General features: G+C 41.3%; 1 protein-coding gene across 2 annotated transcripts in view; it reads right to left on the bottom strand.

Annotated features, from left to right (window-relative positions):
* Positions 1–374: 374 nt before the first annotated feature.
* Positions 375–15,838, bottom strand: part of si:dkey-122a22.2 (uncharacterized) — a 106,711-nt gene continuing 91,247 nt past the window's right edge. For both annotated transcript variants that reach the window (XM_055633487.1, XM_055633488.1), the window contains exons 10-11: positions 8,294–8,390; positions 375–796 (exon numbers count right to left, since the gene is read on the bottom strand). In XM_055633487.1, coding sequence (XP_055489462.1) covers positions 629–796; positions 8,294–8,390 — 265 coding nt within the window. In that variant the 3' untranslated portion in view covers positions 375–628. The remainder of the gene's footprint in view (positions 797–8,293; positions 8,391–15,838) is intronic.

Genomic DNA, 15,838 nt, shown 5'->3' with positions numbered 1-15,838 from the left:
ATTGGTTTATTGTATTTTAATGTTGCTGTTTTACCTGCTTTAACTATTTATACTGTTCCATCAGGGACTGGATTGTTTTTAGTGTTATTATGTGTGAAATGTTTTAAATTTCATGTGCAATGCTCCGGTATTCCCTGGGAAACGTCTTTTCATTTTGCACTGTACAACTGTTGCTTGCAAGATGACAATAAAGGTTGATTGATTGATTGATTGATTGATTGAATGATTGGCCAACTGGCAGACAACTCAATGTTAAACATGCTTTGATTGGACTAAAAATACCCCAAATCTTTTGTTTTTTTTCTCAAATTTAATAAAAATGTGCAAGTCTTGTTCATGACAAGTTTCAGGGGTGATTTATATAATTATTTTACACAATATGTGAAAATTTCATGAACTTCTGTGACTTGGGTCACGAAACACTGGAATAAATCGCCTCGGCCCACAGCCTAAACAGTTCCTCATTTGCTTATATCTCCCATCTCCAAGATTTTTGCCTTTTGTTACTTTTGTTACCTCTTTATATTTACTAATTTGAAACTGCCATCTTCATCAACAAATGTAAACTTTTATTGATTCTGAATTATAAACTTCTTCCAATGCTGGAGGGACCATTGAACATGCTGAGTTACTGACTCTCTTGTTTGACTCTCTTTTTGTTTATAAGTTTCTTTAAATGTTTTGCAACATCACTGGGCTTTCTGTAGATCATCCGTCTGTCTGTTTCTTTTATTCTGATCCATTTGACTGAGGGATAATTTTGTGCAATGAATTGCTGCTGAAACTGGAACACAACCTGTAGAAAATAGTAAAAGGAGATCAAATGAACATGGTGTTTCTAACATCAATGCTCAAAAGATGCAGAGATGGATTGGATCATAACAGAAATTAGGTTAAAACTTAAATTGATACGTAATTGTGATGTGTTTCCAGTTCGGTGGGGGACATAGCAGGGACTCTTTCCATTCATTTTCAACATTTTCCACATTGCTGTAACATATATGAAGTTAGGTGAAACTATCTCCCTTCTACAAATTATTTAAAATCAATGTACACATTCCTTTAAATCTCACTTGTATGTGATATTGTGATCTATTCACCCTATCTCGGCCCCTCAATAAAGTTACTGCTTCACCTCCTCCTATGCAAAAAAAACCAGCACAAGCTCATCCAATTTTTCTCTAGTACATCTGCACCTCTCAGTACATTTTTCATTTAATGTTGTTTAATTGGAGTTGTATACATTTCTAGCATAATTTTCTCTGGTCTTGCATGCTATGCCTTGGTAAATAAAGCAAACCAATTGTATGTCCATTCCGTTACCTGATTGATGTGGCTACGAATCTTTGCATATAGACTTCAAAATAGTTTTTTCCTGCCACATCACTCCATAATGGATTATTGTTGGAATAAGGAATGTCCAGTAGATATTCTGCACCTCCGTAAAAACATTATCAAATGCAACAGAGATATTGCCGTAAAATCAATGTTACAGTTCTCTATGTTTCTATGTTTCAAGGGAAAGCAAAAAGCTAGTTCGTCTCAGGCAGTGCCTCACAGACAACATGTTGTGTCCCAAACAGATGTAGCTGCAGAATATCAGTCATGGGTAGAAAGCAGGAGAATGGGGTTAGGAGGGATAGATCAACTATGATTGAATGGCGGATATTTGATGGGCCAAATGGCCTAATTCTGCTCCTATCACTGCTCCTATCTCATGAACGTCCACTGCACATGGGCTGCTATGGAGTCCACTGTAATCAGCAACACTGAAATGTCCCTTGGCTTCTATACCTGGAACACTGACTGATAGGAATGACCAAGAATTGTGAAGTTAATTACCGTCAACACGAGATTACTCGGGTTTACCACAAACGTGAGATTACTCCGTTAATCTTCAAAGGAAGAAACAGCTCCACAAGCACCTGAAGGCAAGAGCCCATTAAAAAAAATGGGACCTAAAATACAGTGGATGGATGTAGGTATGTTACAAAACGCACCTTCAGCGACGCTGCAGTTCTGCCACTGGCCGTGTGCGCGACTTTGGTGCCTTTGAGGAGGGGGGGGGGGGGGGGGGGGCGGCGGGGGATTAAAATGCCGTTTTCTCCTGCCTGTCCGAGATATATTTTCTCGGGCAACTTCATAATGCTGAATAATCGTTCCGACTGCCGTTCTCGGAATTTAAAAAAAAACGCGGGACAATTTCAGTGCTGGAGTCAAATAAAAAGCTACTTCTAACGCCGTCAATGGAATGGATCTCACATATGGGACAAAACATAAGGTAAGTCGTTTATTTTACATATAAACTTGCTTCTTATGCCCCTGTCCCACTTAGGAAACCTGAACGGAAATCTCTGGAGACTTTGCGCCCCACCCAAGGTTTCCGTCAGTCTCCCTAATGGTCAAAAGTGGTTTCCGCTTCTATGTTTGGCGATTATTTCAAAAAATTCAAAACCGGCCGCGACTAAAAATAGGTTACCGTTTTAAAAATCGGTAATTTTTTAGTCGAAGCCGGTTGCGATGCTAGTTGAAGGTGGTTGCCGGAGGTTGCAGGTGGTTGCCGGAGGTTGCAGGTAGTGGAAGGTCTTTAGATGGTCATTAATTTACGAGAATTAAACATGACAATGAGATTTAAAAATCATGTTATATTGTGAATTCTTGTGTGAATGTTATTTGGACACTAAGGCTATTTAAAAATGTTAACCTTTTCTTAAGAAATGGATACATGTTTAGATCTAGTAATTGAATATTGTAATTAGCTACAATTAAGTAACTAACTAATTATATGCTTTAATTTCAGGTCATCCAAGTAAGAATGTTTCATATTTGCTTCAATCTATAATAACTGAAAATTTCATTCAGTTCTCTTAATTTTTAAGAAAGTTATGAGCTTTTGAGTTAAGTCAATGGACAAGCAAAAGGGAACAAGATGCTAATTTCAGAGTATGAAAATGGCCATAACTTTTTTAATACTGAAGATATGAAAGTGAATTAGGTGTCAAATTAAACTTCTTTTTATGCTTTATTTGATGGAATAAATTGCAGACTTGATTTTTTAAATCTCAAATTTTTGTAACATTTCTAATGGATGTGGAATGCTGGGGTGCAGTGTGCAATAGGCTGTTATTGTTCAGAGTTTGTTTGATACAGAGCAGAGGTGCAGAACCTGGCGGACTGGTGCGCACGTAACAACTTGTCACTAAACACCTCCAAGACCAAGGAACTGATTATTGACTTCAGGAGGTCCCATAATGGAGAATACGCTCCAATCTCCATTTACGGGGAAAGTGTGGAGAGAGTGTCCAGCTTTAAGTTTCTGGGCACTCACATTTCAGAGGACCTCACATGGTCCACCAACACCGCTGCGCTGGTCAGAAAGGCACAGCAATGACTGTTCTTCCTGAGGACATTAAAAAAGACTGGTCTGCCCCAACAGCTGCTGACAACGTTCTACTGCTGCACCACAGAGAGCATATTAACGTATGGCATCTCTGTGTGGTATCTCAGCTGCACGGAGGCGGAGAGGAGAGCTCTTCAGCGCGTCGTCCACAGAGCGCAGAGGATCATTGGGACACAGCTACCAGCCTTGGAGGGCATCTACCACACACGGTGCCTCAGGAAGGCCGTCAGCATCCATAAAGACTCCTCACACCCTTGTAACGGACTGTTTGAACTACTTCCCTCCGACAGACGTTACAAGGCCTTCTACGCCCGTACCTGGAAGCTGCATACTAAATCTCGTTGCACTGACATGCAATGACAATAAAATATATTATTATTATTATGGCGAGTTTAATAGCCTGATGGCTGTGGGGAAGAATCTGCTCCTGAACCTCGGTGTTCCAGATTTCAAGCTCCTGTACCTTCTTCCCGATGGCAATGAAAAGATGAGTGTGTGGCCAAGATGGTGTGGCTCTTTGATGATGTTGGCAGCCTTTTTGAGGCAGCGACTGCGATAGATCCCTTCAATGAGGGGGAGGTCAGAGCCGATGATGGACTGGGCAGTGGTCACAACTTTCTGCAATCTTTACCGCTCCTGGACGTTCAAGTTACCAAACCAAGCCACGATGCAGCCAGTCAGTCTGCTCTCTACTGTGCACCTGTAGAGGTTTGAGAGAGTTCTCCTTGCCATACCGACTCTACATAGTCTTCTCATGAAGTAGAGGCGCTGATGTGCCTTCCTTATGATTGCTTCAGTGTGTTGGGACCAGGAAAGATCTTCAGAAATATGCGCGCCCAGGAATTTGAAGTTCTTGACCCTTTCCACCATCCTCCCGTTGATATAAACAGGATTGTGGGTCCCCATCCTACCCCTTTCAACAGTCCACAATCAGGTTTGCTGCTGTTGAGAGCCAGGTTGTTGTGCTGGCACCATTTGGTCAATCGGTCGATCTCACCTCTATACTCTGACTCATCATATAACATATAACAATTACAGCACGGAAACAGGCCATCTTGGCCCTACAAGTCTGTGCCGAACAACTTTTTTCCCTTAGTCCCACCTGCCGGCACTCATACCATAACCCTCCATTCCCTTCTCATCCATATGCCTATCCAATTTATTTTTAAATGATACCAACGAACCTGCCTCCACCACTTCCACTGGATTCCTCATCACTCATAAAGTTCTATACATGTTCTGGAGACCCGACTCGGCCTCTGAGCTGTGGCGGAGGCAGCGACCACCCGCGGAGTTTGAACCGTCGCCTCGGCGCAGAGGGAGAACAAAGAGGGAAGAGCCAGAGACTTTAAGATTTTGCCTTCCACCACAGTGAGGAGGTGTTTGGTGAATTCACTGTGGTGGATGTTAAATTTGTGTTGACTATGTGTTTTGTCATTTTTTTTTAAATTATATGTATGACTGCAGGGAAGCAGAATTTCGTTCAGACTGAAAGGTCTGAATGAAAATAAACAAATCTAATCTAATCTAATCATAAAAGGAGGTTCAAAATCAGTGGGGCTAAATTTGAAGTAAATACAGAGACAAATTAGAGAGGAATAAATATTTTTTCACTCGGAGAATGGTAGGTGTCTGGAAATATGTTTGTAAAAGCGTTGGAGGCAGAACCTATCATCACATGTCAATCATTGATTGACCTTCAGGGCTATGGATCTGGCACTAGAAAGGGAATTAATCTGAGGAGCTCTTTGCCATTGTGCATAGACAGAATTGGCCTAATGCCTTTGTTCTATGTATAAATTATCATAATTTTTTCATGATTTCTACTCCCAAGAGGAGTATTTATCCAGAACATGTATAGAAAATAATTACAGACAATAAATCCTAACTTGAATGAGACTAAACTATACTTTGATTTGAGCACCTGCTTTCAATGTACAACTGAATAACCATATAATAATTACAGCACGGAATGCTTTTGAGATGTTTTCATAACATTGTGAGAAGCTGTTTGTGTGACATATCAGATGGAGAATGCACTCCTTCTTTGGTTTAGGAGAATCATGCAGCTGAAACAGAGCTGCATTTGTTTGGTGTAAACATTAAGAAAAAAATCAAATGGCAGGTCAAATAAAGATTTCCTGCAGGCAGGTACTAATCAACACAAAAGACATTGCTTGCGAACCCTAGAGCTAAAAACGTACCTGTCATAGCAAAATGGCAAGAATCTGCATGTATTATTTAGTAGTAATGCTAGCTACACTACAAAAGTGAATGGCAAAGCAATTTAAAGTCTGGAAGTGTAATTTTATTTTCAGGCGTTAATCATTTGCATGAATCTTCATTTGCTCCATTTCTCTTTATATTTCATGAACAACCTAGGCTTTGGTGTAGGAAACAATGTATGACATTTAGCAATGATACTAAATGTGGCAAAACTGTAAGTGGTGCAGAGGATCGCCTCGGATAGTGTAAAGAATTCAATGTGGAAAAATGTGAAATTACACACAATGCGAGGATGGACATGAAAGGATGGCATAATGGTATATAAATTGCACAATACTAAACATTGTAGATGAGCAAAGACACCACATAATAAATCCACTAGGCTGCTTTGCAAGCTGATGAGTGATTAAATGAAATCAGATAGGTTACTTAGGCTTTTAAATAGAAACATGAGAATATTAGACCAAAAAATCATAGGAACATAGTAACAGTGCAGGGGACCTCTGTTAATTAATGTGCGGGACATGGGAGTCAGTGATAAAGCCAGCATCTATTGCCTACCCCAAATGCTCTTGATGCTTAGCCACCCTTTTGAACTAATGTGGACCTTCAGATGAAGGCATTCTCACAATGCTGCTGGGTAAGGAGTTCTGCATTTAGACCCATCACCAGCATGTATATGACCTCCTGATGAAATAACAATCCCTCTCACTTTTCAAGATCTGCAAACAATGAAATTGTCCCTGACAGTCCAATTCATTAATAAATTAGAATAAACAGTGATCCTTGTTCCAACTCTGGAGAACATAAATGAATACTTTCTCTCGTCCAAATAAAAGCTATTCAGTAGGACTCTGTGTTGTTAACAAGACAATTTTTGGTATCCATGGTGCCACTGACTCGTTTAATCCATGGGTTTCAACTTTGACAGCCTAGCACTTGATTAAATGATTTTGGAAGTCCTTTCATTAACACACTTGGCCGCATTATCAATAATCTCAATTAAGCTAATTGATTCACCATTTCTAAATCCATACTCATTCACTTTACGGTTAATTTAGTTCTGGATTATTATTATTGAAAGCTTCGCCATCACTGAGATTGAACTGATTGGCCTGGGTTGCTGCGTTTCCTTGATCACATAACTGAACAAGGGCAAAACCATATAACAATTACAGCATGTAAAACGTTTGCAAGTCTTCAGTCCTCTGGCACCAAACCCATTTCTGTAGATGATTGCCATCTATGTGTGATGGCCATCACGTATACATGAGTAATAACTAAATTTGTTCATTTTCATTATTTGCAAAGCAAAGTTCAAAACCAAATTGAACCATTTCAGATATTTCAAAGTTCACTATTGCATAACATATGGTTTGGTTTTAGGTTTAATATTGTCACATGGACCAAGGTATAGTGAAAGCTTTGTTTTGTATCCTATCCAATCAGTTCAAATACCATACATTAAAACAGTCAAGTCAAACTCGAGTGCAATAGGTAGAGCAGTGGGGGAGATGCAGAGTGCATAATATAGTCCTCATCAATGTAGCGCACCAATGTAGCGCATCATAGGCAGTTCCTTTTGTCTCAGGTATATTTCCAACTGAACTGTCTGATTGCTCCATACTTCCCAAATATATCACATTTCTTCAGCTGTTATTTTGTATGGCAAATTTCTTATGTACAAGATGCGGTTTACTTCAGGGAGTAAATGAAACGCATCAATTCCATAGAGAAGTCCAATGGCTGCAATGGAGCCATTGGACCTCCAGGTTAATCGGACTGTGCCCCAGCATATGGAAGAACAACCAATGGAATTCAAAAATACCATCTCATTTTGAGGCCTAGATGCCTTTGGGAGATGACCTTGCAATGTTTTAACTACTGCACATTAAGTAATTGAGGCTCCAAATTGATTGCACACCCCCATCCACATTAACGGGACGGAGGTGGAACGTGTTTCTAGCTTCAGGTTCCTGGGAGTCAACATCTCCGATGACCTCTCTTGGACCCACAATACCTCAACTCTGATCAAGAAGGCTCATCAGCGTCTCTTCTTCCTGAGGAGACTGAAGAAGGTCCATCTGTCTCCTCAGATCCTGGTGAACTTCTACCGCTGCACCATCGAGAGCATCCTTACCAACTGCATCACAGTATGGTATGGCAACTGCTCTGTCTCCGACCGGAAGGCATTGCAGAGGGTGGTGAAAATTGCCCAACGCATCACCGGTTCCTCGCTCCCCTCCATTGAGTCTGTCCAAAGCAAGCGCTGTCTGCGGAGGGCGCTCAGCATCGCCAAGGACTGCTCTCACCCCAACCATGGACTGTTTACCCTCCTACCGTCCGGGAGGCGCTACAGGTCTCTCCGTTGCCGAACCAGCAGGTCGAGGAACAGCTTCTTCCCGGCGGCTGTCACTCTACTAAACAACGTACCTCGGTGACTGCCAATCACCACCCCCCACCCGGACACTTATTATTATTTATTCAAATCATTTGCTATGTCGCTCTTCCAGGGAGATGCTAAATGCATTTCGTTGTCTCTGTACTGTACACTGACAATGACAATTAAAATTGAATCTGAATCTGAATCTGAAATTGAAGTTGGAATTTTCTGCAGACTAGGAAGAAAATTCTATGAGTCCCCATTGATCCAGATTCACTACTTGCCTTGTTCAAAGAATCAGGAAGCTGTTCATCATAATGATCTCCAGTGATCACTGTAACAGAAGTTGTACTGGATAGAGGTTTAAAGTGTGAAATATCTCTGTAATAAAAATAAAATAACATAAGAGGCAATGCTTTACATGAGAATACATGCACAATTCATCATCTCAATCAATTAAAATAATTAAGCTTTAATTAACATAGAACAGTACAGTCCACAATGTCCTTTGGCCCACAATGTCTGCGCTGAACATGATGCCAAGATAAACTAATCTCCTCTGCCTACACACAATCAATATCCGTCCATCCCTTGCACATATACCTTGGCCTATCAAAAAAGCCTTAAATGCGACCATCGTAGTATATCTGCTTCCACCATGACTCCTGGCAGCTCGTTTCAGGCAACACTCTGTAAAAAAACTTGCCTGCACATTTCCTTTAAACTTTTGGGGCTCCGGTTTCCTCCCACACTCCAAAGATGTACAGATTTGTAGGTTACTTGGCTTTGGTAAAATTGTAAATTGTCGCTGGTGGGTAGGATAGTATTAGTGTAAGGGGTGATCGCTGATCGGTACGGACTCGGTGGGCCGAATGGTCTGTTTCTGCGCTGTATCTCTAAGCTAAACTAAACTACAACAAGCTAAACAATGGAACTATCCCCTTGTTCAAATGTATCTTGTATTATTTGTCACTATTTTCTGGACCGATTGAACTGCACACATTGATTTTGATGTAAGTGAGATTCAACTCCCAAGGTCACCAGCTTTCAAAGCCAGTGAAGAAAGGGCAAGAACAAAGAAGGGCCCTGCGTGGGGGAACGCACGCACATGTTGCATGACCAAAACCAAACTCACAAAACAGACACGTTATTTCAAAGTTTATAACAGGAAAAGTTAGTTAGTTTAGTTTCATTTATTGTCACATGTTCAGTGAATGCATCCTTGAAAACTTCAACACTGGTATTGACTGTGAAGAATCCCTGGCCTTTGAACACCCAAGGCAGAAGGGGAACATTCAGACAAGAATCTTAAGTTTCTATATTAGGGGAACACAGATGTCCTGCATTAAGGGAGGAAGCAGCTTACTATCTCAAAAACTGTGCATCCTGCCCCCTTGGTAGAATAATTTCTGGCTCCCTCATTGGCCTTGAGTAAAGTGTCAAAAAACTGGCTTCACCAGTCACTTCAGAATGCACAAAACCCAAATTATTCTCAATACAAAGAACAGTCTCGGACAGTTGAGGCCAGTTAATTGGCTATATTTAAGAGGGAGTTAGATGTGGCCCTTGTGGCTAAAGGGATCAGGGGGTATGGAGAGAAGGCAGGTACAGGATACTGAGTTGGATGATCAGCCATGATGATATTGAATGGCGGTGCAGGCTCGAAGGGCCGAATGGCCTTCTCCTGCACCTATTTTCTATGTTTCTATGTCATTTCTTTTTTGACCAGAGGAGCAAGTCATTCAGTGCCTGGAGACCTATCAGGCAGCTGCAACAAATTTCTCGGTACCATCTGTGGTTAATTTATGAAATTAAATATAATTTCAAACTTAAAGAAAAAGAAACATAATTAAGCAAAATTGGTTAAACGATTTGACAAGACCTAAAAGTTAAACAAAATTTAACAAAGTTTAAAAGTTAACAATAAAAAGTTTTAACAATTCCGGGTTTCTCCCTTCCAAGTCCCCACAAGCAGTGCCCTCCATAAGATTTGGGACAAAGACCCATCATTTATTTATTTGCCTCTGTACTCCCCAATTTGAGATTTGAATAGAAAAAAAATCACATGTGCCTAAAGTGCACATTGTCAAATTTTAATAAAGGCCATTTTTATACATTTTGGTTTCACCATGTAGAAATTATAGCAGTATTTATTATATATAGCCCCCCCCCCCCCCCCCCCATTTTAGGCCCCCATAATGTTTGGGACACAGCAATATCATGTAAATGAGAGTAGTCATGTTTAATATTTTGTTGCATATCCTTTGCATGCAATGACTGCTTGGTCTGCAATTCATGGACATCACCAGTTGCTCGGTGTCTTCTCTGGTGATGTCCATGAATCACAGACTTCAGGCAGTCATTGCATGCAAAATATAAAAAAATTGGTGGCCAGGCCTGTTTTGCAGCCATCTTCAGCTCAGTCTGAAGAAGGGTTTCGGCACGAAACGTTGCCCATTTCCTTCGCTCCATAGATGCTGCTGCACCCGCTGAGTTTCTCCAGCAATTTTGTGTACCTTCAGCTTATGCTTGTTTGGGGGGGGGGGGGGGGGGGGGCTAGTCCCCTTCAGTTTTCTCTTCAGCATTTAAAAGGCATACTCAATTGGGTTCAGATCAGGTTGACTTGGCCACTCAAGAATTGACCATTTTTTAGCTTTGAAAAACTCATTTGTTGCTTTAGCAGTACGTTTGGGGTCATTGTCTTGCTGTAGAATGAGCCGCCGGCTTTATCTTGCTGTAGAATTAACCAAAATGTATAAAAATGGCCTTTATTAAAATAAATAAATGATGGGTCTTTGTCTCAAACGTTATGGAGGGCATTGTATATATCCGATTTGATGCTATCATAATTGCTCTACTAGCGTTTCCTTTCTTTCTTCCCTCAAGCTGTCTGTAAAATGCAATTATATTATGGTCGCTACTACCTACAGGTACCTTCTCTACTCTAAAGAGGCGTTAATCCCATTTCACATTATGGTTTATAACAGCATTTTCTGGTATAGCCTGCACTCTGGTTGGCCCCAGAAAATGCTGTTCGAAGAAACGGTCCTAAAACACTCCTTGAACTTGTCAAATTGGCAATATTTGCCTGTCTAATTTGTCCAGCCTGTGGATTAAAGCCCCTCAGGATTATCACTAAACCTTTCTTACAAGCTCCACTGGTGCATTTTTGTACCATATTGTTAGTGTTAGGGAAGTTTGCACACCACCCATCTAATTGGCTTCTTGTCTTTATTATTCTCAACAACACAAGACTGTTTTGCACCCTAGTTTCCTGTTCCAACTTCCTATCCTTCTTAAATATCATGTACATTTGAATATTCAGGTCCCAATCTATGTCATGTTTAGTTTTGTCTTTTTCTTATTTTTGTAACCGTTAGCCTTATCTGATGATTTACTGTTTCATTTGTGACTCTCTATTCTTCTATTACTGATTCTTACTTTTGTAGTTAATGCTGTCTAAGTATAATTCTTCTATATTTGTCTCCAAATATGGTACAAAGGCCAATAAAGGTAACTGATTCTCATACATAATGGAAACATATTACTGAAGGCAGAGGTTATAATCACTATCTTCCTCAGCCTCCTTCAGAAATTCACAGAATTTAATAATACTAATAATAATAATAATAATAATAATAGTGCAGACCCCGCAGATCAATTGCTTTTGGCATTGTACAGTGTAAAAACAATGTGGATTAGTCACTAAATCCAGGGGTTTTAATCACAGTATATGATTATTATATGCCAGTTGATTGCAGGCTTATCCATTTTAGTAACAACATCGTCAAATGGGCAGCAGTGTTCACCGTGTGGACACGTCAGCATAGGGTCAATGGTGAGCACAGCCAGCTCTAACTAAACTACATAGCACTGTTTAAAATTAGATATCACCTCTTCGAAGGAGATTTGTTTTCAAAGAAGAGGAAGTACTGACACTTTTGAAAAATATAAAAGTGGATAAGTCTTCAGGTCCGGACAGGATATCCCCTAGGACATTGAGGGAAGTTAGTGTAGAAATAGCAGGAGTTATGACAGAAATATTTCAAATGTCATTAGAAACGGGAATAGTGCCGGAGAATTGGCATACTGCGCATGTTGTTCCATTGTTTAAAAAGGGTTCTAAGAGTAAACCTAGCAATTATAGACCTGTTAGTTTGACGTCAGTGGTGGGCAAATTAATGGTAAGGATACTTAGAGATAATATATATAAGCATCTGGATAAACAGGGTCTGGTTAGGAACAGTCAACATGGATTTGTGCCTGGAAGGTCATGTTTGACTAATCTTGAATTTTTTGAAGAGGTTACTAGGGAAATTGATGAGGGTAAAGCAGTGGATGTTGTCTATATGGACTTTAGTAAGGCCTTTGACAAGGTTCCTCACGGAAGGTTGGTTAAGAAGGTTCAATTGTTGGGTATAAATGCAGGAGTAGCAAGATGGATTCAACAGTGGCTGAATGGGAGATGCCAGAGAGTAATGGTGGATGGTTGTTTGTCAGGTTGGAGGCCAGTGACTAGTGGGGTGCCACAGGGAACTGTGTTGGGTCCACTGTTGTTTGTCATGTACATCAATGATCTGGATGATGGTGTGGTAAATTGGATTAGTAAGTATGCAGATGATACTAAGATAGGTGGGGTTGTGGATAATGAAGTAGATTTTCAAAGTCTACAGAGAGATTTAGACCAGTTGGAAGAGTGGGCTGAAAGATGGCAGATGGAGTTTAATGCTGATAAGTGTGAGGTGCTACATCTTGGCAGGACAAATCAAAATAGGACATTCATGGTAAATGGTAGGAAATTGAGGAATGCAGTTGAACAGAGGGATCTAGGAATAACTGTGCACAGTTCCCTGAAGGTGGAATCTCATATAGACAGGGTGGTAAAGAAAGCATTTGGTGTGCTGGCCTTTATAAATAAGAGCATTGAGTAGAGAAGTTGGGATGTAATGTTAAAATTGTACAAGGCATTGGTGAGACCAAATCTGGAGTATGGTGTACAATTTTGGTCGCCCAATTATAGGAAGGATGTCAACAAAATAGAGAGAGTACAGAGGAGATTTACTAGAATGTTGCCTGGGTTTCAACAACTAAGTTCCAGAGAAAGGTTGAATAAGTTAGGTCTTTATTCTCTGGAGCGCAGAAGGTTAAGGGGGGTCTTGATAGAGGTCTTTAAAATGATGAGAGGGATAGACAGAGTTGATGTGGATCAGCTATTCCCTTTGAGAATAGGGAAGATTCAAACAAGAGGACAAGACTTGAGAATTAAGGGACAGAAGTTTAGGGGTAACATGAGGGGGAACTTCTTTACTCATAGAGTGGTAGCGGTGTGGAATGAGCTTCCAGTGGAAGTGGTGGAGGCAGGTTCGTTGGTATCATTTAAAAATAAATTGGATAGGCATATGGATGAGAAGGGAATGGATAGTTATGGTATGAGTGCAGGCAGATGGGACTAAGGGAAAAAAGTTATTTTGTTGTGCATTTCGTTGTCTCTGTACTGTACACTGACAATGACAATTAAATTGAATCTGAATCTGAATCTGAATTATTTGGCACGGACTTGTAGGGCTGAGATGGCCTGTTTCTGTGCTGTAATTGTTATATGGTTATAAGCAGGTCTCTGCTAACTAATTCCATTTCTGGTGAAGTACATCTTCTGCATGATCGGCTGAACTTATTGATTTGCAGGTTTTGAGAAGACCTTTCCTCATACTGGGACTAGCTGGAGGCCTGGAGAAACAGTACCCAAAAACAATATGCCTCATACATAAGGAAATGGGAAGTGTTCAGTGCGCAGTCCGATATCTCGTACGACGCAGCGCACTTTACGGATGTTTTGGAGTTCCTCTCGAAATTGCATTTTGATGACAAATTAAGCTACAGTGCTCTAAATTGTGCCAGAAGTGCACTGTCATCATACTTGCTGCCGAGTTCAGAACACCAGTCTGTGGGGTCTCACCCTTTAGTGTTCATGAGGGGAGCCTTCAATTCAAACCCTCTTAGGCCCTAGACTAAAATTTAGGAACAACTTTTTTCCCTTAGTCCCACCTGCCTGCACTCATACCATAACCCTCCATTCCCTTCTCATCCATATGCCTATCCAATTTATTTTTAAATGATACGAACGAACCTGCCTCTACCACTTCCACTGGAAGCTCATTCCACACCGCTACCACTCTCTGAGTAAAGAAGTTACCCCTCATGTTACCCCTAAACTTCTGTCCCTTAATTCTGAAGTCATGTCCTCTTGGTTGAATCTTCCCTATTCTCAAAGGGAAAAGCTTGTCCACATCAACTCTGTCTATCCCTCTCATCATTTTAAAGACCTGTATCAAGTCCCCTCTTAACCTTCTGCGCTCCAGAGAATAAAGACCTAACTTATTCAACCTTTCTCTGTAACTTAGTTGTTGAAACCCAGGCAACATTCTAGTAAATCTCCTCTGTACTCTCTCTATTTTGTTGACATCCTTCCTATAATTGGGCGACCAAAATTGTACACCATACTCCAGATTTGGTAGAATCATTACTTTAACAACAAAAAAAAAGTTGGGGATTGGTTGGTTCTGCCAACACCTACAGTTTCACTCTACAACTCCATCCCCCACCAGGAGGGTCTTAAAGCCCTCTGTTTCTCTGTTTCTTCCTCGACCGCAGAACCAACCAATCTCTGTCTACAGATACTCTCCTCCACCTCGCAGAGCTGGTCCTTACCCTTAACAACTTTTCATTTGAGTCCTCCCATGTCCAAGGTGTAGCTATGGGCACCCGCATGGGCCCAAGCTATGCCTGCCTCTTTGTAGGGTACGTCGAACAACTCTTGTTGGAGGCATACCATGGCCCTATCCCCGAACTCTACCTCCGCTACATCGCCGACTGCATTGGTGCAACCTGCACCCATGCAGAACTCACTGACGTAATCCATTTCACCACTAACTTCCATCCGGCACTCAAATACATTTGGATCATTTCCGACATCTCCCTACCATTTCTAGACCTCACTATCTCCATCGCAGACTACTGACCAACATCCACTATAAACCCACTGACTCCCATGGCTATCTGGACTACACTTCTTCCCACCCGCTTCCTGTAAGGACTCCAACCCCACCTCCCAATTCCCCCGTCTACGTTGCATCTAAACCCAGGATGAGGTGTTCCAAACCAGGGCATCGTAGATGTCCTCATTCTTTAGGGAACGGAGGTTCCCCTCTTCTACTATAGATGAGGCTCTCACCAGGGTCTCTTCTATACCCCGTAACTCTGCTCTCACTCCCCATCCCCCCACTCGTAACAAGGGCAGAGCCCCCCTAGTCCTCTCCTTCCACCCTACCAGCCGTCACATACAACATATAATCCTCCAACATTTTCGCCACCTCCAACAGGATCCCACCACTGGCCACATCTTCCCATCTCCTCCCCTTTCGGCTTTCCGCAGAGACCGCTCCCTCCGTAACTCCCTGGTCTATTCGTCCCTTCCCACCCAAACTGTCTGGCTGATGCAGAATCGGAGTGGCGCCTCACCGGAGCTGTGTTAAGAAATCTAAGCAGGACTGCCTCACAATTTCACTCCATGCTAAGTCATTACTGGATCTTTGTGAGAGGTGCAGCACCATCTGCCATTCAGATAGTCATTCACAGCTTGTGTGTGCAAGTCCGGAACTGCCTTTTATTGATGGCTGAGTGCCCACAGCTAACAAGATAAAGGCCAACTGATTTTTCTCTCTGAATCTGCAGTCAAATCAGGAAATAGAAACATTTCTAGGGTCTGTAGGGGCTGTTTTCACACTGTATCACTTTATGACTACATTCAACCTCCACCATGCATGAATGTT

This window comes from Leucoraja erinacea, chromosome 4 (assembly GCF_028641065.1).
Source record: "Leucoraja erinacea ecotype New England chromosome 4, Leri_hhj_1, whole genome shotgun sequence".
NCBI lineage: Eukaryota > Metazoa > Chordata > Chondrichthyes > Rajiformes > Rajidae > Leucoraja > Leucoraja erinaceus.
This window is presented reverse-complemented; position numbering and strand designations above follow the sequence as displayed.